Here is a 23,495-nt window from a genome sequence, read left to right as displayed (position 1 = left end):
TTCATAGCCATTACAAATTTATTGATCAGAGCTTCACATTGTGCGCAGGTCTGATAATAAACTGACAACTTCTTAGTAGATGTTTAAGGTTATATTTGAAGAACTGGGATGGGTGGAGTGTAAAAGCGAAGCTTTCGATTTACCGTTCGATCCACGTCCCTACCCTCATCCTATGGTCATGAGCTGTGGGTAGCGACCAAAAGCGAGAGAAGCGGCAGAAATGGACTTCCTCCGAAGGGTGGCTGGCCTCTCCCTTAGAGATAGGGTGAGAAGTTCAGCCATCCAGCAGGGGCTCAGAATAGAACCGCTGCTCCTCCAAAGGAGGCAGTTGAGGCGATTCGGGCATCTGGCTAGGATGCCTACTAGATGTTTTGGGCATGTCCCACCGGGAGGAGGCACTAGGGCAGACCCAGGACATGCTGGGGAGATTATAACTCTCGGCTGGTCTGGCAACACCTTGGTGTTCCTCTAGACAAGCTGGAGGAGATGGCTAGGGAGAGGGAGGATTCCTTAGGCTGTTGCCCCCACGACTCAGCCCCAGATAAGCGGAAGAAGATGGATAGATTGATGGACGAATTTGGTACTTTAAAAATCACACTGAGCAATAGCATGTTGGTAGCATCAGAATAATTGTTTGGTTAGACTTGTTGTTGTTTATATTTCAATTTGAGTGAAGAAAAACGCTCAGAAAGACATTTTTGATGTTACAATGCAAAAAGTGTAGCTGAGCTGGGCACTTATTTTTTAGGTACTTACACCAAACAAATGAATTGTGAGTAGAATTAATGAATGGCTGTAAAGGTACACTAATTTGGGAATAGAGAAACGTGTCACGAGTTGCAGGACTTAAAAGAGTAATGACTACACAGCTAACACACAAATTCACTCTGAGGAAATGGGTCAACACATAAATTGGCATTAGGTCCCTTGGGAAAGCTGAGACCTTATTGAAAAGCAGTAAGGAGAATTAGGCAGCGACAGCGGGACAGGAAAGAGGCTGGACTCCTCTAATCTCCAGAGCCTTGTTGAAGTGCACCTCCATGGTCTTAGAAGACTTGGTGATCTTCAGGTTTCTTATACAACCATGAAAAGAGGTGCTGGTAGAAAGAGCTGCCTGGTGAACTCCAGCTGAGACAGAAACAAAAACACATAATCAAATTTACTCCATAATCCCTGAACAGGCTCTTCTCCTGTAACAAGTATGTTTTCTATATATGCTAACAACAATTCATATGTGTTGGCATGTTTCTTTACATTTGTCCAAGTATCATTTTAGGTAGGTGGCATTCATACCAGGATATCCTCCAACATATATGGGGTCGCTGGTGTCACAGGTGACAGAGTGTGCATACGGACTGGCTGCATCGCTCTGCTTCCCATCAACCACCAGCTCCAGCTTGTTCCGTTTCTTGGTGGCGGTGACGGAGTGCCACTGTCCATCACAGAAGCCTTTTCCCTGAGGAACGTGCACTGCCGTAAAGCGCCCAGCTCCATTGTCAACATGGAAGAGCAGCTAAGAGGGAGGGAAAGGCACATGGAAACAACAAACAAGCTTACTGCATGTAGTCAAACTAATTTCATAATTCTTCGAAATTCTTTGAAATTAGTTTGTGAAAAGTTTTATAAAGTTTTCACAAAAAATACTAAGTAAAAATTACTTTTTGTGACAAGTTTATGTAAAAAAATAAAATCCTCAATTTGTGGAGATGGACCAAGAACATGTTTGATAGTCCCAAACCTCACAACTGAAAAAGCTTTCTCTCTGGAGGTTTTTTCCCTTTATGTTATTTTTGCTATTTTTTAAGGTTTTTTTAAGATCAAATTTGTATCAATGTCCTTTTCCTCTAAGCAGCATTTATTTTATTTTACAATGGACTAAAATCTTAAGAAAGGACAAGTGTTTAATTCTTCTGTTGCTTCTTATTTCCGGGCCTGCTTCCAGCACAAGGTTTAACATTCCTGTTGATTTTAAAACAGATTTATGTTTTCTTCATTTGAACATACATAGTTTATGTGCTATGGTTATGCTTAGCATTTGAGCACATTCTAATATTATAGTTTAATTTGAAATCTGGTTAGGCAAATCTATTACAAATACAGATATTAGTGTTGATGGGTATTATATGTATATAGGACTGAGTGACCTAAAAAAGTCAGGGGTATTATAATATTTGGCAAAAACTCTGAATCAGTGAGTTTTTGATCATTTCAGTTTTTGGTACTTGATCCTTTGAATCCCTCCAGATTACACTTGGCTACTCCAGAACATCCTCAGTTGTCAGAAGTGCACTACCCTCTTTAATGAAGCTTTTATTAAAAGGGAATTTTAAGTAAATGGTTCTTATGGAAGACTTGAATTGGAATAATTTAAGTTTGCTGTGACTCTCTAAATCAATTTCAGATTACTGACAACTAATTCAAGATATCCAGGAAATTTTTAATGCTAGAACCGCCAAAGAGGTCACTTAGCGTTAACTTATTTATTTATCGCAATCGTTCCACATTAATGTCCAGCAGCTTCGTTTGTTGCTAATGACGACGACCTTCTGTTATGATTTTGTTGCAGAAAGAGCAGAGCCATGGATAATTTTCAAACAAGATATAAAACATGTTTACTGAACAAAATATATATATTAAAAGTCGAGATACTCACTTATATTACAACGTTTACATATGCTGGATTCTTTCTATAACTGAGCACTGAGATTTATTACAAACCTTAAAGCGTTTACCTGCCACTGTACATTGTGTGCTTGTGCTGGGAGGTCTGTTTGTCATTTCATAGCCTCAGCCACTGGTACATTCTTATTTTTAAGGTCTTATTTATATGGTCTGCGCCTGTCTTACTGACTTCCATTAATCAAAAAATTGTGGGAATTACTTTTATTGATTTTTCAGGGTTTATTGGTGATGACATTTATACATTTTGGTTGCTTTTGTATTTTATTTTTATTGTTTTTATTTTAGAGTACTTAACTTGTGTATTTTTTTCTGTGTGTTACCAGTTTTTTGCAACTTCACTGCTGTATTTCTTGCCTAGAAAACTAACACACTTGTAAAAGAGATTTTTGATCTCAATAGTTATACTGTCCTGCTTAAATAAGTAAAAAAGTCAGTGTTTAACCGCTTAATATATCTGTAATATTATAATGTGAGTTTTTAAATATGTGCATTTCACACAAATATTATTCCTTTATACTACAGTCCATTATACTACAGTCAGGTTAGTGCAGTTTTTAAAGTGTGTGGCACGCCCCACTGGAGTTCTGACAGGTGGGGCGCAAGTTACCTGGCAGAAAAGTCATGCAGAACTAATGTTTAACATCAGAATCACTTTTACGGCGGAAAGAAACAAGAAATTTGCAGCAGTTACGTTAATAATATGCGCATCCGCTGCATCCCTGAAAAGCTGCACGCAGCCACGCGTGTAATTCAACAGCCGCAATAAAGAAGTGTAGTGAAAAGTGCGAACATGTGGTTGTGTCTGTCGTCCATCGTTTACAGTGGTGCCAAAACCCAGGATTGGGCTGCATGTTCGCACTATATTGCGCCTGTCGACTTACACACGCGAATGCAGCTTTTCGGCTACAGCCTACACATATCAACAACAACAACAGGACCCAGTTCATTCTGTCCTAAGCTGGGGAGACGTGACTGGGGATGCCGCACAGGTGCGTCCATCTCCCCCGCAGCCACGCCCCAGTCCACGCCCCGCCGCAGCTCTGCTGTCAAAAACAGGCTGACTGCAGCCTTTAAGAGTGAATAGCATTAAACTCTCACTAAATTATATATTTTTCACCTCTGTTCACAAGTTTCTGGGGATTTCTTTTTTTATAAGACTAAGACTGAATTTTATTTTTCTATGTCTGGCAATGTTCACATTCTGTTTAACTTTTTACCTTTTTGAAGAAGTGGTGCAGACTAAAAGTTAAGAAATAGTTGTTTGAAATGAAAGTTGTTTGTTTAAAACAAAAATTACTGAATGATTCATTGTGAATGAGTTTATTATCTAAATAAAGTTGCAGCCAGGCTTTTCTGTCATTATTTTGTTTAGATGGGGCTTGAAAGTATTTCTTCTTGCCACGTGGGGAATGATGTAAAAAGTTTGAGAACCACTCCGCAGTGCAACAGTGGCTGGAAATTGCAACATTAACAAAATTATTAAGACCATGTACAATGAAACTGAAAGTGGCCAATTCAAACATGGCTGCTATGTCTGTGACCATAATTGCACCAAACGGTGTCAGTCTGCAACTGAATGGCTTCAATGTGTTAATTACATGCAATCTGTTTGTAATAATCGCAAATCTGTTACACAGAAATTCACATTAAGTACTTATGTTGAAAGTCCAGCCAGAACTTCATAGATCTGAAACTAAAATTCAGGAGTTCATGATGTCTGTGATTTAATTGTAATATGGCAATGGAAGCAGTTGGCAACCGGTTCAGTAGAGTCCCTCAGTGTGTCTAACAACAGGAAACTTATTGTGGAACACGTCACAGACAAATTGCGCTCATTGGTGCAAAGTGACCAAGATTGATTGCAATGTGTTGGCAATTTTTCTGCATTTATAAATCAGACAGTAGCAAAGATTTACTGCTGATAAATCTGTCAGAAATGATTACCCAAAGGTTAAGGGCATTGCATGTTCAACCTCTGGACAACCAGCTGGTCACCACAACTACTTGCATTCAGTCAGCAAAGGTGAAAAAAATCCAGTGCAATCCCTGCTGTTTTTTTCTAGTCACAAGGAGGGTCTTATCCTATATTTACTATACACACTATATTTGGTGCGACTGAGCCATAAATGAGTGTTGCGTACCTTGCCATCGACAATTTCTAGCCCCAGTCCATCATTGCCTTGATTACTGACTGCCAAAAGCACTCCACTGGTTCTGCTGGTTCGGAACTCTAATGCTATGGACACATCCAGACCCACTCTATAGGATGAGACTAGATAAAGACAAAGAGTAACTGTTGGTGAGAAATGGAAGGCACATTTTGTACAAAGACATTCCAATAAGTAAAATTTATTCAGATCAATATATAATAAAATAAAATAAAACAGCAAAAGAACCAAAATCAGGTCATTGCTAGGTAATTTATATGCATGTACAACATGACCAGGAAAAAAATGAAATAAAACAAAAAAATCCCAGCCTTATGTTCCCCTTTCATGTACATGCTCTGAGCGTCATCTCACCTGCTTTTAGAAAGCCAGTGCCCTCAAAATAAGTGCCCGTCTCAGTAGCAACGAAGCACCTTCCAACCATATGACTGGATGTGGGTGTGGCCATGTCTAGTTTAAAGTCAATCATGGACTCAGAAGAACCTTGATAGAACGAGAGCAAGTTAATAAAAACTATTTGGGCACATTCAAAAATAACATCTCGTATATCAAGCTGTTACACTATTCTTTTGAGAAAAAAACACAACAAAACAAAAGAGACATTAAAACCAATAGGCACTCATTAAATACAATATAAACCATTACCTGAAACACCTCCTACAGGGCTTCCAGCCACCCTAAGGTCACGAATACATCCATTGATACTATAGAGAATCTTGATGAAGAAAAAAAAGAGTTGATAAAAATGGCTTTCGTTGAACAAAAATCACTCAAAATCTGACTGATACTAACTTCAGTCCTCGAAAACTGGATAATCATGCTAGAAGTTCTTAATTTTTATACTGAAATGACACTCAAGCTATTTCAGTTAATCGAAAACAACTAAACTGACAACAAACAAGTGAAGCACCGAAATAAAAATATGATGGCATGTGTTGACATGCAATGAAAGACTTATTACCTATTTTTAAATGGTGTGTGCGTGTGTGTGTGCGTGTGTTTTACCGGTCCTATTCGTTTTGTGGTATAGTTTTGTGGTAATCCGCCAACGTACAGAATCCCCACCACATCTAACAGGTCAGCCTGGCAACAAGAACACAGTTCATTAACGCAATATTTTTGCAGTGCTCACAGTCACTTTGACACACAATTTCATCTCTATTAGTACAGATAATAAAAGCAATTCTGTCTGTCTGCGTCCTACATTATTGATTATTACAATAATGTGTCTCGAGATGACCATGTCAAGGTGATGTAGCAGAGAAAATTGACAAGACACAAAAATACAGCATAAAAATATAAAATTAGAAATGCAAACAGTGAAAACACCCCCTTGCTGGGCCACAGTTTAAAGTCCAAATATGAACAAATATTTCCTCTCCCAATGCAACATGCAAAGAGTCTTTTCTGATGCTTCCTCTGTGATTTTTTTCCTTTGTGCTACGCAGTGTTGTAAAACACTTCATTTTGGTTTCCTGCACTGCTGTGTACAACATCTTTGACATAAATCATTGTGAAACTTTGTGTTAGCCACAGTTTAAGTTCATGATTTACTGAATGACATAATGGCAAGAGTTTGACTACCTCATTGTGACGATAGAGGGCAGAAACAGGACTTGGGCTCAGTGATGCAAGTTCAACTTTTAATTCTAGGTTTCAATGTTATGGAGCTGGTTCTCTTAGCGTGTACATCACTATGGACACTTACGGATTGATGCTTACAGCTTAGATACTCTGTTTAACCTCTTCATATTTCTGAAATATTATAGTGTAAGTTTTTCATAAAATACACGCTGTGCAGCCAGCAGACGCTGCCAACACCACTTCTTTCACGTAAATGTGCTTGTAGCTAGATATCAAACCCCTAGGTTGACTTATTGTTTGGCAGGACTGCCAGTGTTAAGAAGCTAGATAAGGAATAACACCTTGGATGTATAAACTTCATTTATAGTACAGGTCCAAGGACTATTTCTGATGTCACTGACAAGTAATGAGTAACGTATGAGAAGCGGAGTTTGAGCAAATTACGGCTTTTGCAGGTCATGCATTGTGTTATGCTACATGTATGAGTTATTCTGAGCACCTTCTTTGGACTTGACATCATTTTTTGGAACCGCCTATTCACAATAAGCGTGGCTCTCTGCCTGTCACGCGTTACGCTGATCTAGGAACAAAAACCAGAGACAGAGAGAGAACAAAAAGGAAGTAGACATGGTGAAGTAACTGAATCACAAGCATCCGATAGTTTCATCAATGACTAAAACGTTGCCTTGGACGCATGAAGACTGACAACTTGTCTTTACGTGCTGTGACTTTTTCAATGTGTTCATTGCAGTGTAACACAAATTGTTATTCCTAATAAGGAAAGTGCAGATTTTCTATTATAAACAATTCTTTTAAGAGCTATAAAACAACAAGCAACAGAACTTTTATTATTGCAGTTAAGCTCTTGAAACAGTAAAGATTTTGAATCTTATCATAATGTTGCATACAAGATGTCATGCAGATCAAATCCAGACAGGAGATGCTGTTCAAATAATTGAAGAAATGTGTTAAAAACTTAAGAACTGTTGTACCTTATGCCAGCTTCCATCATTGATGGAGTATGGGACACAGTCAGATATGTTTCCATGGCCAAGATCATAACCCAGACAAACCTGACCATTCTTGATCTTAAAGAATAAAAAAGGGTTTTCATGATAGATGAAGGAGAATAACAAGCAGACATGTAAAACAGAGTACATACAGCTTTAGCCTCTATACAGTTCTACAGCACAGACAGAAATCAAACTGGAAATTTATCAGGTGAAACCTTTTAAGTTGTAAAAGCAGTTCAGAGTGTGTACCTACTGGGCCTAATTTGGAAATCAAACACACAAAGAGCAAACTTTATATCCCTTTATGAGATTAAGTCTTAAACTAAAAAAATACTACAGGACAAACAGCAGTAGAGAAACAACTAAAAACACCTGCCAGTATATTAGATAGTTACCTGTATGGAAACAAAGTCAGCATGGTTGATTCTTGCCATGTAGAAAATAAGACCGGATGACTCCTTTGTCCTCAGCTCAAACTCAATTTTCAGTCTGTGGAGAAAAAACCCCCACAACAAACAAACACAGGAATACATTGTAGTACAGTTGCAAGACAGGGTTTCTGAATTGTCAAGGCAAACAGGATCTGACTAAACTGATGACACACTTGTATTTTTTGTAATCACACAGACTCAGACCAGAAGAAAGAAAGAAATGAACCTCTTCATTAATGATTTCTCTTAAGGCTAACTGGAGAGAGGGAGGTGGCTGTAGAGCTGTGAGGCTCTTTAAATAAAAACATGGAGTCTTCTTACTGACATCGCCTGCTCTCTAAAGAAAGATACGTCGGTTTGAACCAAGGACCTAAAAGGAGCATCATAGAAAAACTGTATGTGAAGCATCAAAAGCATATTTAAGTCCCTGGGTGTTTAGAAATCCACAATAAGAAACTGTGTATAAATAGAGGAAATACAGGACTGTTGCTACTCTCCTGGAAGCTGGCATCCACCATATATCCTGAAGTCCTAGTGAAGAAGAACTCAAGCATAACAGGAAAAAAAACAGATGCATAAATCATTACAACTTGCTAGAGTTCACATTTAGAATTTAAGTTAATGAAAACCATTGCACGACCACATTGTGGCATGTTTTAGGTTTGCAAGAGATCTTTCAGGCTTTGCTACTTAAGCACCTGGATTCCTTGCAATCATTGTGCCTTGTAGCCTGTGACTCTGAAGTTACTGTAGGAGCAGTCCAAAAAGATCACAACCTAAAGCAACCATGAACAGCCTAAAGAACAAATGAATGGTTGAAAACAAAGAAATAAAGAGTCAAAAAAGCCTACGTGAAATATGTGACTGATGCTACTGATGCAAAAAGACATTACTAAATTCTAATACTAAGAGTTCGCGTGAGACAGGAAATCTTAAAGGATTGTGACCAGTTTCTGTTAATATCTTAGTCAAACGATTCGATTGATTGAGATCAGGGCATACAGCATACAAAATAATGTCTAGTATGTTCTTTGACTGTACCATTTCAATATTTCAAACCATATTTTACACCCCAAAGATTTACATTAGTAATTGTCTTTAGTTCTGCATAGCCTTGATTATTACAAGAAGTGTTTCTAAGGACAAACTTAAGTTTGAAGAGTTCAATATCTGAGTCAGGTTTGTGTTTTCTAGCACTGACAGATACACAGAGTAATGGATACATGGTGATTTACTTGGACAGCAGGCTGCCTTGCAGCTTAGGGAGCATGTGAAGTAATTAAATGTTACAAGTGTGATTCTTAAAACAGTCAGAGACACTGCCCAAGACACAAATCCCTTGTTTGCACAGACCACCAGGACAACAACTAAAGCATACTCAGACCTTCGCCTTGTTTGTAGAGTGTGTTTTTTTTGTTACTGTCAGTTTGCTGTGGACCAGAAGGGTTGTTCTGACGGCTGGTCCAGCCAACATGTTCATTTTTTTAAGATGTTGTTTCTTATACAGTAGATTTTGACCCGGTGTACACCTTTCTGTTTGTAGGAATCACATCCTGCCAAAACTACCGCTCACTTCTGCTTTTTATTTATTTATTTAGAAATGTGCTCCGTACTGCAGATCACACACACGTATCTGGGGTTGCTATGTTAACTATGTTACAGGTGGTGGGGTTATCCTGTAGCTACATTTGTAACTGGGGTGACTAACTTTTACAGTATTTTCTTTTTATGCTGCTTCATCCAACTATGTAATTATTCAGAAAAACATTAAGGGCATATCATCTGTAATAATGACATACTTACAATGTGCTTCAAATGCACACAGTTCTACTTGCATATTACAATTTCTTACTAAGGTGATCATGCAACTGTTACTTTATAATATTTGAATATTTCCTCCCATTGCACATTTTTCTTTACAGTAAATAATTTGCAATAAACTCAAATTGATTGAGATGAATATTTTCATTGCAATTACATCCAAGTTTCAGACAATACTACAAAGGTTTGTCTCATCTATGACAGCTACTGCATAACTCCACTGTAAAAACCTAAATTCCACAAAGCAGCACTGTCTACATGTTTGCCAAGAACCATTAAAAAAATAAATAACTCAAATCCATTATTCATTTGAAAAAGCTCATTTGCTTTGAACATACTTGTCTCTGACATTGTTGTCATCAAAGGCGAAGCTCATGTGGCTGTTTCTGGTCAATCCAAACTGATAGGCCTTCTCAAGTGCTGCTGGGGCCACAGCTGATGCACATGATTCCTGGAGATTGGGACATAACATGTCAGTTACAGTGACAAGGTCTCACCGCACCGCTTCAATTGGCTCTTGTCAACGTGAACCCTAACACCCAGGCAGAACACATGCCAATCACACTAATAGGGTTCGTTCTTCTGATCTGCAAGGGCTCGCAGGGTTGGCAGGTCACGATGACGCACCAAACAGGACTTTACATAAGAAATCACTGAAAATGTTTGAAAAAAAATCACTTTAAAGGCACAGTAGTTTTTAGATGGGGTATTTATGATGTAATTTTAAAACTCTAATTTAAACAATACAGTCAATTAAAAATATTCTGATTGTCAAACACAGTATAGTCCAGTATAACATTCTCAATCTTTTGCACTGCTGCTATGTTATGGACCATGAAACCCAAGGTGTGCATATCATCATAGGTAGGTTCAGATCCTTCCAATAAGCCTGTGGTTAAGTGGTTAAGAAAACGGGAGACTGGATGCTTGTCATGCTTATCAATTATGTTCTTCATCACATCAAAACAGCTGGTCACATGGCAGATTTGGTGTTTTGCTATGGAACATGGAATCGTCTAATTTTTAGGACCCCTGTGCATGTTTTGATTTCATCTACACAGGGCATCACAGCTGTTTTCTCTTAATAATAATAATAATAATAATAATAATAATGGATTGCATTTATATAGCGCTTTTCGAGGCCCTCTTTACAATTCCACTATTCATTCTTGAATTGCTTTAGCTGTATATTATTTTAGTAACTTATTCAATTAGTGTTTATGTGCTCTCTCTTCCCGCACTCTGTAGTTCAGTCAACAACCACCAGGTGTCATTGTTGTATCTCACACCATCTTATTTTAGGCCTTCCAAGACATTTCTCTTTTCTGCTTGCTTCTATTTAATCCCTCCTCACTCTTATACCTCTTCTCCTTTTCCTCCTTGTCAAAGTCTTTATTTTTCCCTAATTTCATGATGCCCACCTATCCTCCCATCTGCTGCTTTCATTTTCCCTCCACTCCTGCATACTTTTATCTTGCTTCTTCATTTTCCTTACTTTATTTATTCCTTCCGTTGTCCTCACTTTTACAATTACTTTATTTCCCCACAATTATTCCCTCTGCTTTCATATTTTCCTATACTAGCATCAGATGCAACTTTACTTTGTTGGTTACTCTAAAACAATATCCAATTTTACCTTCTCCTTTTTAAAAAAAATGATACCTCCTTTATTTTTGTCTGCTTGTCTCAAAACTCAAAACATCTGTCTTTTTCCCCCTATAATGCTCATCTTCACTGGTTTATATTTCTTATTCATTTTTTCAGTCTAAGTCTCCTGTAGTATTCTTCGTCCTTTGTGCTCCCATCATCTGCTTTACCATCTTTGCCTCTCCTCCCACCCACCCAGTTTTCCTTTCTTCCCTCTCCTCCTGCTGTCTGTACCAGCATGTACCGATAAATCCCACTCATTCCACATTCTTTTACCGTACATGGTTTTTCTTCTGCTTTGTTCTTCCCAAACTGTACTGATCTTCTATTTCCCTCAACTTTCTCCACTTTTCTACACCTCTTTTTTTGGCTTTTACTTACCAAACCCTCTGCTCCCATCGTACCCTCCTGTCATTGTCCTCTCTCTCTACTTCTTGCTTTACTTCTTGTCCTTGGCCCTTATCTGTTTCCCTCTATTTTTTATTATCTTACACTTCTATCTTGTCTCACTTACAGTCACCTGAAGTCCTTCCGTTTTGCTTCTACTTCATTTTGTTACCTTGTATCACCTCTAATAGTCTCTCCAGATCTAGACTAGTCTTCTGTTCACACCTCAGTATCTGGTCTTTCCTTTGTCCCCCCGCCCCCTAATTCCCCCCCCCCCCCTTCCAAAAGCTTCACCCTCTAGTTTGTGTCTCTCCTCTTTTGAATATACAGTAATGCCTATTAAGTGATAAAGGTACTTTGCCATACTTCAAGTGTGAGTGCGTGACAAAGTTAGCAAGAGAGAGAGGATCTGAGACGACTGAGTGTATGTGTGTCTCAATCTCCAATCCTCTCTTGTTCCCTTTCAAGTGAAGACATTCCCCACACCGTGACCTTGCTTTGTTACAGCTGACACTCACCTCTTATCACTCTCTGTCCCCATATCCGCTCCTCCTCTTCAACCTCAGTCTTTTTCCTCTTTCTTATTCTTCCCCTATCTAACAAAAGGCAGACGTCACTTGCTCAGAAGTCCTTTACTTCCCTCTCCTTTCATTCTTTTCCCACTTCCTCTCCTCCGTCTTTCCATTAAGCCAACAAAAGCTGAGCGCCACTCTGTTCAGAAAGACTCTCCCTTTTCGTTGCACCTTTTCTCTCTTCCCTCTTGTCTTTCTTCCCTTCCTTTCTCTCATCCCTTCTGCGTATTTCCATTAAGCTAACAATGGGAAGACGGTCTTCCATTCAGGTCTTTGGTTGGAGGTCACACCAATAGAATCTGTCCTTTAGCCAGAAATTTATGTGTATATATATATATGTATATATATATATGTGTGTGTCTGTGACGAGTGAAGATGAGCCTGTGTGTGTAGGTAAGAGTTTCCACCACTTTCTATAGTTATAAAGTCTATACTGTGCTTACTGTATTTCAGCCACTGGAAAAAAGTTTTTAGGAACAAGAACTGCAGAACAAACTGATCTGGGATAATAGCTTTACAGGTGTAAAATACATACTACTTATGTGGTAGTTTGCTGGTCTGGAGCATTCAGGTACGTGTTAAAAACAATGGCACAATCACAGGAGTGAAAATTCCCCTCTAGGTCCAACTGCGCAATGTTTAGAGAAAGTGAAGGAAAAGAGAAAAGACTTAACAAGTATGGCTTATTTGGAACGGTTGTCAGGAAAAAGTCTTAAGCTTGCAACTGCAACAGGAAAGCAATCCCAAGCACAGCAGCAAATCTACAACAGAATGGCCGAAGAAGAAATGAACCAAGATGTTGCAATGGCCAACTCAATGACCAGACCTCAACCTGACTGAAATGCTATGGTGGGACGAAGAGAAGAGTGGGCCAGGATTCCTCCACAACAATGTGAGATACTGTTAAATGCATATAGATGATTATTATTCCAAGGTATTGCTGCTAAAGGTTGTTCTACAAGCTACCAAGTCACGATGCGGTCATTCTTAGTCTTTCACAGGAGTACCCAGAATCCTGTGAACCTTTGTTTTTTTCTGTTTATTTAGTTTTTATCATTCATGCGCTCTTTTTTACCATGAAAACAGAGACATTTCTCAATTTGATTATCTCAGGTCTTTCAGATTTTCCCTGCCACGCTGTCTTTAAATGAAACTGAATCCCAGAGACCACAAAATTGATGGAACACACAAAATAAATGCTGAACACTCCCCTCAGTGAATGTCATCTCTTTTGCCAATGCGTTGAAGTCAGTCAACAAGGTTAATTTCAGCTGATAAACTGGTGCATCCCAAACTATAACAGATACACCATCGGAATATCAAACAAGAAAGCCCCTCTTCTTCTCAGTACCTAATGTTAAGGGCTCTCGAACAAAGCACTTAACCCTCAGCTGCTCTGGCAGAGGTGGTCAGTCACTGCCAGTTGAGGGCTGTGTTTGCACCAATTTCTCTGCCTGGCCTCAAGTAGCAGACAGATAGAAGAGAACCTTGGGTCAGTCTCATGATAACTTGTTAGCCTAAGGCCAAAGAAGGAATGATGCCATGGGTGGAGTAAACACAAGGTTACTCTCCAGTCCACTAAATCTGTGTCTGAGAATAGTTACCAACAACTGTTTAATGTCTCTCTCTCTCTCTCTGAATAGTGTCTGCTAACTAGCGCTTCTAGAAAATAATACAGTTTTTATTTCTGAAAGATTAAATTATTTATTTGTCATCTTCTCTTTTTTTTGGATCATGTCTTCAGTATGAATGGACAAGTTTTGGGCTTGCAAGCCACAGAGGAAATCACAAAATCTGAGTGACACAATCTTACACTTGACTTAATAATAGCAAACCAGTACTGAGTTCGTGTGTTTGCATGTGTGTGTGTGTACCACATCTGAGCTGGGTTTCTGTTTATCACTGGACGGTGCTACAGTAGCAGGTGCACGGGTTGCAGCAGCAGGTAGGGAAGGGGACGTAGCCTCCTGCAAGTCAGCAGTTGGAGAGTTGGAAGGAAGCAGATTAGTGGCAGCCAGAGAGACAGAATGATGACAGAGCAGATGATAATGCCAAAAAGCAACGGTTCCCATTCCTTATAGACTCTTACCATAGTTTCTTCTAACAGATGAATAGATCAAGGCCTATTTCTAGTTTTTTGGGGGTTTTTTTAAAGAAAAAGTCTAATTTTGCAGCTGAAAATATAGCCTGTTTAACATTATTAATGTTGCAGCTCAGTGTAAATGAAGGAAATTATAGACCTGAGATTTAAAAAGCTAATTAGAGGCAGTTGTCACATTATCAATCAAAATGCAAAGAGAAAAAGGAAAATGCTCAAATTAAAGTCTGAGTTATATTTTTCAGAGGTTCACTGAGGCCTATGGAGCCTCTTTGACCCCTCACTTGGTACTCGGTGACTATCAGAAGAATCACAAATACAGAAGCCGTGACAGAGAAGTGGGAAGTAAAGACGCTCTTTTCATTCATACGCATGCTGAGTTGTTGTGTTCTGTCAACTGTGATTCAACCAGTGTTTACTTCTTCATTTTGACAAAATCCTCCTACTGCTGATGAAAAATTCATGTCACAACCTGTGTGCAGAGCTCCATTGCTTAATCATTTGAAAACAATGTGCTAATAGCCAAAATTGTGCTGTTCAATTTTTAAAAACTGTTTTTCGATAGTGAAAACATGTCAATATTTTAACAGTGTTGTATCCAGTACAAGACAAAAATGGCAGTAATGATGTTTTCTATAGTATCTGCTGTATACTACATTATGATGTTAATTTAACAGACTTCTCTAGGAGTCAAGAGTCTTAACAAAGCACCAAACAAACAAAGCATGACATATATAAATACACATAAAAAAACCACCCTAATAACACTTAATGTGTAGATGAGAACTCAGAACTGTGGCTTTTACAGCCTGCAGTCTAAATCATAAAATCAGATGAATTCTCAGCCCATAAAGCAACAAACCAGAATTATAGCTAGGATAGGAGAGTTCTTTGGCTCTGTGCTTGAAGATCAATGTTCCTTAAGAGGTGTAGTTTAGCAGCTAACTGGGTAACTGATAACCTATGCCTGCTGTAAGCCATATATGTGAAATATATCTTGCCTAACCCGGTGCTAAGAGTGTAAAAATGACTGACTTTACCGCCTGCCAGCTTCTTAGAATAGTGGCTAAATGTTAGCTCAGAGTGTTTGGCTCCTCTGCACTCATAAAGCATTAATTGTATGCACAGTTAGCCTAGCATAACGCCATGGCTCCACTCTGTATGACAGGCTGCCAGGGCTGGCGTTTAGTGACTCAAGGCTAAAGGGACTATAAAGAAAAGTTAATGGGCTGTACAACTGCTGTGTGATGAATTGCTAAGCTAACACGGCAGGCCATGGCTGCATTTCATCAGAGAGAGAAAGGGAGTGAGAGTATATTCTGAATAACAGAGTCAGAAAAATAGCACTGTAGCCCTGTAGGACAGCTGTACACAGGTGAATGTGTGTCTTTTTACTACACTGTGTTCTATGTGCCTAACATGCACATAATTATTTGTTTTTATATTTTGAAAATGTTCAAACAGTCTAAAACAGGCTGACTAACAAAAACAATGGCCATTACAATTTACTTAATAGTTGTAACATCCTTTATTAGTTGCTATATTAAACTTACAGCAGGAGGACTTGGACGTGGTGAGATGGGGGTTGAGGGCTCTGAATCCTCTTTTTCTTTCTCGAGCTCCTTCTCTGCTGGTAGAGGAGGTGGAGGTGGCGGTGGGGTGAGGTTCGGGCACTGACCAATTTCAGCATTCTCAAAGGAAACAGGCTGAGCGAAATCTGACAAACTGAGAGGGGAACAGGCAGTTAGATGTAAAAATCATGTGCACAGCAGAATTAAATAAATCTGTAAGTATCAAGGTTTGCTATGGTTTATTATTTCAAGCCTTAATTTCATTTTCTTCACAAAATAAAGTAGATATTTAGTATTTTACATATACAAATAAAACTGCAACTAAGAAATATCAGGCTGAAATGACTATCATCACTGTCGCGTGTGGTGGATTCCCTGCTGGTGAATAAAAACAACAGGCCTGACATGCACATAATTTTATGGCTAAATCAATTGAGCATAGTCTTAGATCAGGCAGGCCACAAAACCAAGTTTAGCCCCAAAACCAAGTTTAGCCCCTGATTCCAATACATCAACTGATGCCAGCTGATTCAGTTTATACACTTCCAAGTATTTATACATATATTTGTTTCACACAGGGCACATTTTTTAAGTAGCTATTCGCCTGTCTCCACTTGCTTTTTTCTCTTCAAGGCACTTTGCAACCAGCTTCACCACGAGCCTCTCACATCTTTTGTCACCGATCCCTGTTCTGCTCTGTTACATAACATTACTTTAGATGGATATAACATTTTCTTTGACAAAAGTGGTTCTGCCTTAGATACAATACCAGCAAAAAACCAACGAAAGACTAAACAATCCCTGTTAGCCAAACGCTTAGGCTTCAGAATGCTCTAAAAGCTCAGCTTACACCAACTCCTGCTCTCATCATTTAGATACATATGTGTGAGAAGAGCATTCGCACTCAGGCCTTTCATTTGGATGGGACTGCCAACCAGATCTTTATGGCTTAAAGCAGGGGTGTCCAACTCCAGGCCTCAAGGACTGGCGTCCTCCGGGTTTTAGAGCTCACCCTGGGTCAACACACCTGAATCAAATGATGATTTCATTACCAGGCCTCTGGAGAACTTCAAGACATGTTGAGGAGGTAATTTAGCCATTTAAATCAGCTGTGTTGGCTCAAGGACACATCTAAAGCCTGTAGGACACCAGTCCTTGAGGCCTGGAGTTGGACACCCCTGGCTTAAAGGGAGGTTGTCCTAAAGGGGAGAGGTTGTTTCAGACACTGAGTGAACTGACAGACAGGCACGCAGATGTAAGCTTAGAAAAGGTCGGGGTGATAGGGCTGAAATGAAGGGAACGACGCAATCATAAACAGACAAAGACGAGGTGGTGTAATCTGAGTTATGAGCATGTTTATGATGCTGGACAGTTCAATTACTGCTGTTCAGGCAGAAAGACGGGCTTTATCATCATCAACACCACCAGCACGACCGTGACCTGCTGCAATTGCATTAACTACACTTTAACCTGTCAGTGTATAATGTCTATGGTGATCATTAAGACAGTAAGTACAGTGTTTAAATATGGATCAAACAGGTTTAACGGGAACATTTTAAACATAATGTAAAGTGAATTAGTACTTTCACCCATGTGTGATCTCAACATCGTAGGAGACAGAAGCATTTCTAGTGGCAGATCCACACTGTTTGTATCCAATTTTTTTAAAAGCTAACTTAAAAACAAGTCTACAGCCTAAACAAGCATTTCAATAAACTGCTGTTAATCATCTTAAAAAACACCAAACACTCTGCTGTTCAACTGAAGATCATGCCTGCATCAAATAAATTTGTAGAACACAAATCTGTTCACAGTTATATCTGACAGAGTGACAAAGTTTAACATACACAGCATTGATCATGAGGTTCCATATGCATCCTTTGAAGGGGATGTTGGCTCTGTTGGAGGTCTGCTCTACTTCTGCGGGAATACCACCAAGGAAGATACGCTGCAAGTTCAATGGCTGGTCATTGGGAAGCATACCCTGCATCCTGGCTTCATCGTCCACGTGGACTGCAAAAGATCTGTTGGAAAACAAAGAAAAATTCCAAAATGAGGAAATGGATTATAACACACAATAAAACATCTTCAACAGGAGTTTGTTACTTCATAACAAAAACAAACGCTAACCTGCCAGCTAGCCTCTCTATGCGGAGTGTGTGCTCTCTGCCATCATTCAGCGTGCCTTGTTCAGGTCGTCTGGTGGCTTGTCGCCGATTGTGGCTGCCGGTAGACACTACGACTTCCAGCGAACCTCTGGTCAGCATGACTGAGAGGTAGGGCTGCCAGAGTTGGAGATAAACTTTATTAACAGGGTCAACATGTACATTCAAACTAACCCTAGGAGACAGAATATGGTAAAGTTCAAGTAAATTTACATAAGTAAATGCAAAAGGACTTTATGTTTTTAAATTCAGTACATTCAGTCCAGTGTAATATATCAGAAACTTTATTTTGATGAGTAGAAAATGACATGAAAATGTAGGTGTTTGATTACAGATTATTTCTTAAAAACACACAGGGGAACTGCAACAACAACAATGTTGTTTTAGCTTCTAATCCATTTATGTTGTTTTAAAGAAGACACACACACACACACACACACACACACACACACACACACACACACACACACACACACACAAATAAATAAATACCTAAATGCACATTTGGTTGTAACTCTATATCCACATTGTGCAAAAAGAAAAAAGGGAAAGAAAGGGTATTGGATGAAACGGACAGAAAAAAAAAACGGGAGGCAAAACAGAGTGAGGATTAGAGCAGAGAAAGGGTAGGGGGAATGGCGAGGTGAATGCAGGGAGATATATGGTATATAGAGCAAAATTGGGGGGAAATAAGCAAAATAAAGGAAGACGAGGGGAGTGGGGAGGAAAGGATAACAAGAGATGAGAGGAATGGAGAGGACAGGATAATAGGGGGAAGAGATGAGAGGGCAGAGAGCAAAACAGCAAGCACGATAGAGATGGCGAGAGAGAGAAAGAGTGAGACAGACAGAGAGGTGCTAGAGAGCAGTGGTGCAGGGTCAGGCTAATTTGAATTTTAATTCACTGTGTGCCAGAGGGCGAAGTGGGAGACAATTTACCACCTGAAAATGGAATTTCAATTTGAGGTCGGGGACAAATTGAACTGAGATGTAGGTACAACATGGCTCTCGCCGCGCCATCTCACACTCGTACATGGGTACAAAAGCACACCCGCATGCGTACACACACACACTCATGCAGACTCACATACAGGTGCATTTTACAAGAATGTGCACAAATACAACATTCATGCAAAACATGGTATGCTTTTCTGCATTTCTCATTCGATATCTTAAGTGTAAAGCTGAAGCAGGTAGAACTGTGCAGTCCATGTCTTTCAGGTCAGGCCTATTCAATATGTTTTTCACATTTTATGAGACAATCTAATGTCTTAATTAAAAACAAAAAGTAATGTGATATCTCGAGGCTAGTGCAAAAAACTAGTGCAATCATTCAGTGGATAAGAAGGAAAGATAAAGAGTTTTGATCTCCAGTTTGTATAAAGAAAATTCTCAGTTGTTTTGAATGAGTGAGGAACTCTTAGATGTACCTCAAAACTGTCATCATCATTTTACCATCTCTCCTCCCTTTGTGCATATCCTGACTTTTCCCATAGACTGTATATAAACGACGGAGATAGCACACGTGCACATTCTTTAGCATTGCCAACATGGGGAAATTCTTCAAGTTAAAACAGGAATTCATAAAAGTCTAAGCAAAAAAAAAAAAATTGATACTGTTCACTATATCCTCAGTAAACACATTCCTAGTAAGTTTATACTGTCAATCACTACTCATGTGAAATATTGAATGTACAACTATAGTGAAAATCTGGTGAAAACAACAGGGTATAATTCAGGAGTGTGGCTATATTTTGACCGACAGGTTGCAACAGTACAGTTTTGCAGGGCTATTAGTTTTCATTTGAACCCTTTAAGACTGGTTGAAGCGGGCACGCTCTGTTTTGCGTTATTTTCAGTTTTCCAGCAGTATATAAAAATTGGTGTATCTCAAAAATCCAACTATGAAGACAGTAAAAAATAAATTTCCTGTGGTGGGAAACTATTTTGTGCAACTTTTTTGTATTTACAGTTTTGAGGGACAAACCTCTTAAATTTCTCTAACTAGAAATATATGTAAAAAAAAACAAAAAAACAAAAAACAACAACCCTAAAATGATTTTCATTTTTTTGTAGTTTATTGCACTTTCTTTGCAATTTATGTAGTTACTATGGCCTTAATGCATACATATTATTAAAATTTGGTATATGACAGTTGTATTGATGTATAGCAACTTGAAATGCTCCCAAAAATGTCACTACAGCATGTAAAAATATAAAGATAAGTTCTGGCGGGCTTGGCTCTATGGTCTTAAAGGGTTAAAGTCGCCGTGGTTCAAATGCTTACAAATATTCTGTGACGTCATGGTGGTCTCCATCTTTTACCTACAGGTGATTATTTGTTTTTCTTTCTTTATTGGCCAGCTTAAAAACAATCTACTGTTTTTCATCTAAGATATTCTTCCACCTCTTTTCTTCTTACCTCTCCTCTGTGCCCGTCCTTTCATTTTTTTGCTCCCAGCTCTTTTCATTTTTTCAATTTTTGTTCTCTCCCACAGCAGACTATCCTCCCCATCATCTCATTTCCGTTCTTTTTAGCTTTGTTCTTACTTCTCTATCCTTATTTTCACCTCTAAATCTCTCTCCTCCATCCCTCCATCCTTTGTCTCCTGTCCCCTTCTCTCTGTGTCCCTCTCTAAAACAGCCATTAGTCAGGGCCAAGTTGAGTTGATGGTGTTTTTAACCTCGCTTAACCTTTCTCCACACACGCACGTACAGAGGCGCACACACACACACAAATGCTGTGCCTGCCAGCATAGTTAGCAAAAATAGATTTATGTGCCTAACAACCAGTGATGATGGATAAGCTAGAGGTAACCCTCTGTCCTCTCTACCTCTCTCACACACAAAAACACGACACACATTTAAATTTGCACGCGTGTGAGTGCCATCCTCACACCTGATATGACACACAAACCCCTTACGTGCACATACAAACACACACAGCTGCAAATATGACATGCTGCCCATGGTGTTTTCAGGGGAGTTAAAATAATGGATTTAATTATTTAGCACTGGCTAGGGTTGACAGGCATGTGTGCACATGTGTGTGTGCACGTGGAAAAAAAGGTGTTTCAGCTGTGAAACAATCTAATCAGTGTAGTTGCCAACAGAGTCAAATCTCATTAATATGCACTCATGGAAACTTAATTCACTTACAGAAAAGTTGCTTGTGTGACTGTGTGGATGCACTGGCAAAGTCAGCTAAAAGCTAAGATCGCCACTATACAATGAACCTCCACAACAGCTACTAAAGGTGTGTATGAGTCTTTGCACATCTATGGGTGTGTATAAGTAAGAGTGTGCATTTTGGAAAACAACAATCCCATTAGCTCAGTTGCCAAAAACTGCAAATCTCATTAATATGCACTTATGTAACTGCCATTCACTTAGGCAAACAAGACAGCATTTGGGTCCAAACTGTGCATGGTGAACCCACCTCTCCTGACTGTCTTCTCTTCCTCTTGGACTTTGAAAGGCTTGTGGAGCGGGCCTGGATTGGAAAGATATTCAGAACAATGTTATTGTGCACAGATTCTTCCAATAAGTTTTCTGATACTGCCTTGGTAGCACTCTCTAATAATGTCACACTATTAAGCATTAGTACGGTATTGGGAAGTGCTTAATTTATTGTTTACATACATATTACTCCGCCTTGGTATGTCATTTATAAACAGAGATGTTTATCTATCTGCTACTCTTACACCATGCACAGCTTTGAGTCATGAATCATGATCATATATCTGTATTTATAAATGGCCTTAAGGAGAAATAATGCTGTATCAATGATGAATTAAGCACTTGCTAACACCTTACTAATAGCTTCACAATGCTTTATCATAAAGTGCTATCATTACCTAATGGTACAGTTACACTGGATTACTCACTTGAGTCCACCTTGACCAGACTGAAAACACTCACACAGATTGGCAAATTATTGCCATAAATTTATAGACGCAGACAGTTTGCGATCAATTTGTAGCTCAGCTGCTCTGCAGCTGTTTGTATTACAATTTCAATGCAAACGCTCACAATAGTTTTGGCTTTGCTGTTTTCCATAGTTTAACTGTACCATAAAAGGGGCAGATGTGCAAGAAACTTAACCAGAAAAAACTGAGCTTGCATTACAAGGTTTTTAATAGAAGCCATATTATTAGACAACAGGCACGCTGTTATGTTACCATGCACACACTGGCAAATTTTGTCACTACACAGCAAACATTGTTTTAACCCTTTAAAGTCAAATGGATGTTTTCGAAATGTTTCTTTAGCACAAATACAAAGATGGACTGAAACAATATACCAAACAATTTTTATATTGTATTTCACTTCCATACTACATAAATTCTATATATGTACTATATTTAAAATAAATGATTATACTGTACATTCTTGCAGTTTTATTAGATTTTATGGCAATTATTAACAACAACTTAACAATTTTTTAAACTATTTTCTGAAAAAATATTGAACACAAACTGGTGACAATAGAGAAAGATTTGAGTGATTAGTGGTGAATGAGTATTTAATTTCAAATGAAGCTACTCTCCATATTACACTGTTCCCCACCCATGAGAAATATCTTACAACTATAACAGAATGAGGAACTTGATCAACTCAGATTTAAGAAGTATATTGTATTGGAGTGACTCAGTGAGTAAAACAGATGGACCAAAAAAAAAAAACCCCCTAATAAAATAACAATAACCTTCTGTTTGTTTGGTGACCCTCCGCCTACTGCCAGCAGTATGGTCCCAGTGTCTTCTAGAGTGCTGAATGACAGGCTGATCTCTGTGTCAACGGCCAGCGACAGACCACTCAGCTCCATGTATCCTGGCTTAGAGAAACTGACTGTGTGCAGGTTCTGCAAACAAAGAAGAAACAGTTTCACTTGACATGTATTTTGTCAATGGACAGATCAGTTATTTAGTTCAGCACCGTTCATCATGCCTACAATGCAGAAGTCAAACAGAAAAGAGTGAAAAAAAGTCTGAATGTAGTTGATCAAATTGATATGACTTTCTGATATTTTAGTCAAGGTTTTTCAAAGAACAGCAACACATTTTAGTGGCACGCTGTTTCACACAGACTTTCTGGTGCATCATCATCCAGCTTTCCTTTTGTTACGGTAGTTGTAAAAATGAAATTCTCCCCCTCTATTTAACATACCTACTACCCACATGTGGTTTTATTACTTTAATAAGGACTTTTTCTTTCTTTCTTTCTTTTTTTCTTACAACCACTAACTGCCTACATCTAACCTTAACCTGACTTTATACTATGCTTAAACTAAGTCTTTATTTTAAATCATTCACATAATAACGACTTGCTTTTTTCCAAAAGACGAAGGTCCCCAG

General features: G+C 38.8%; 1 protein-coding gene across 1 annotated transcript in view; it reads right to left on the bottom strand.

Annotated features, from left to right (window-relative positions):
- The window catches only part of lama2 (laminin, alpha 2), a 231,722-nt gene continuing 208,227 nt past the window's right edge, over positions 1–23,495 (bottom strand). Inside the window, exons 58-73 of the mRNA XM_086264682.1 lie at positions 22,847–23,002; positions 21,578–21,631; positions 18,105–18,256; positions 17,822–17,998; positions 15,957–16,128; positions 14,180–14,272; positions 10,038–10,150; positions 7,843–7,936; positions 7,427–7,522; positions 6,934–7,014; positions 5,856–5,933; positions 5,496–5,565; positions 5,205–5,333; positions 4,824–4,954; positions 1,294–1,513; positions 1–1,128 (exon numbers count right to left, since the gene is read on the bottom strand). Coding sequence (XP_086120808.1) covers positions 968–1,128; positions 1,294–1,513; positions 4,824–4,954; positions 5,205–5,333; positions 5,496–5,565; positions 5,856–5,933; positions 6,934–7,014; positions 7,427–7,522; positions 7,843–7,936; positions 10,038–10,150; positions 14,180–14,272; positions 15,957–16,128; positions 17,822–17,998; positions 18,105–18,256; positions 21,578–21,631; positions 22,847–23,002 — 1,977 coding nt within the window. The 3' untranslated portion in view covers positions 1–967. The remainder of the gene's footprint in view (positions 1,129–1,293; positions 1,514–4,823; positions 4,955–5,204; positions 5,334–5,495; positions 5,566–5,855; positions 5,934–6,933; positions 7,015–7,426; positions 7,523–7,842; positions 7,937–10,037; positions 10,151–14,179; positions 14,273–15,956; positions 16,129–17,821; positions 17,999–18,104; positions 18,257–21,577; positions 21,632–22,846; positions 23,003–23,495) is intronic.

Source organism: Aulonocara sp. 'chitande type north' Nkhata Bay, linkage group LG15 (genome assembly GCF_057382095.1).
Source record: "Aulonocara sp. 'chitande type north' Nkhata Bay isolate Kocher_YH1m ecotype deep benthic linkage group LG15, A_spYH_male_GT1.1, whole genome shotgun sequence".
Classification (NCBI taxonomy): Eukaryota; Metazoa; Chordata; class Actinopteri; order Cichliformes; family Cichlidae; genus Aulonocara; species Aulonocara sp. 'chitande type north' Nkhata Bay.
Note: the sequence above shows the minus strand (reverse complement) of the source record. Positions and strands in the feature narration are given on the sequence as shown.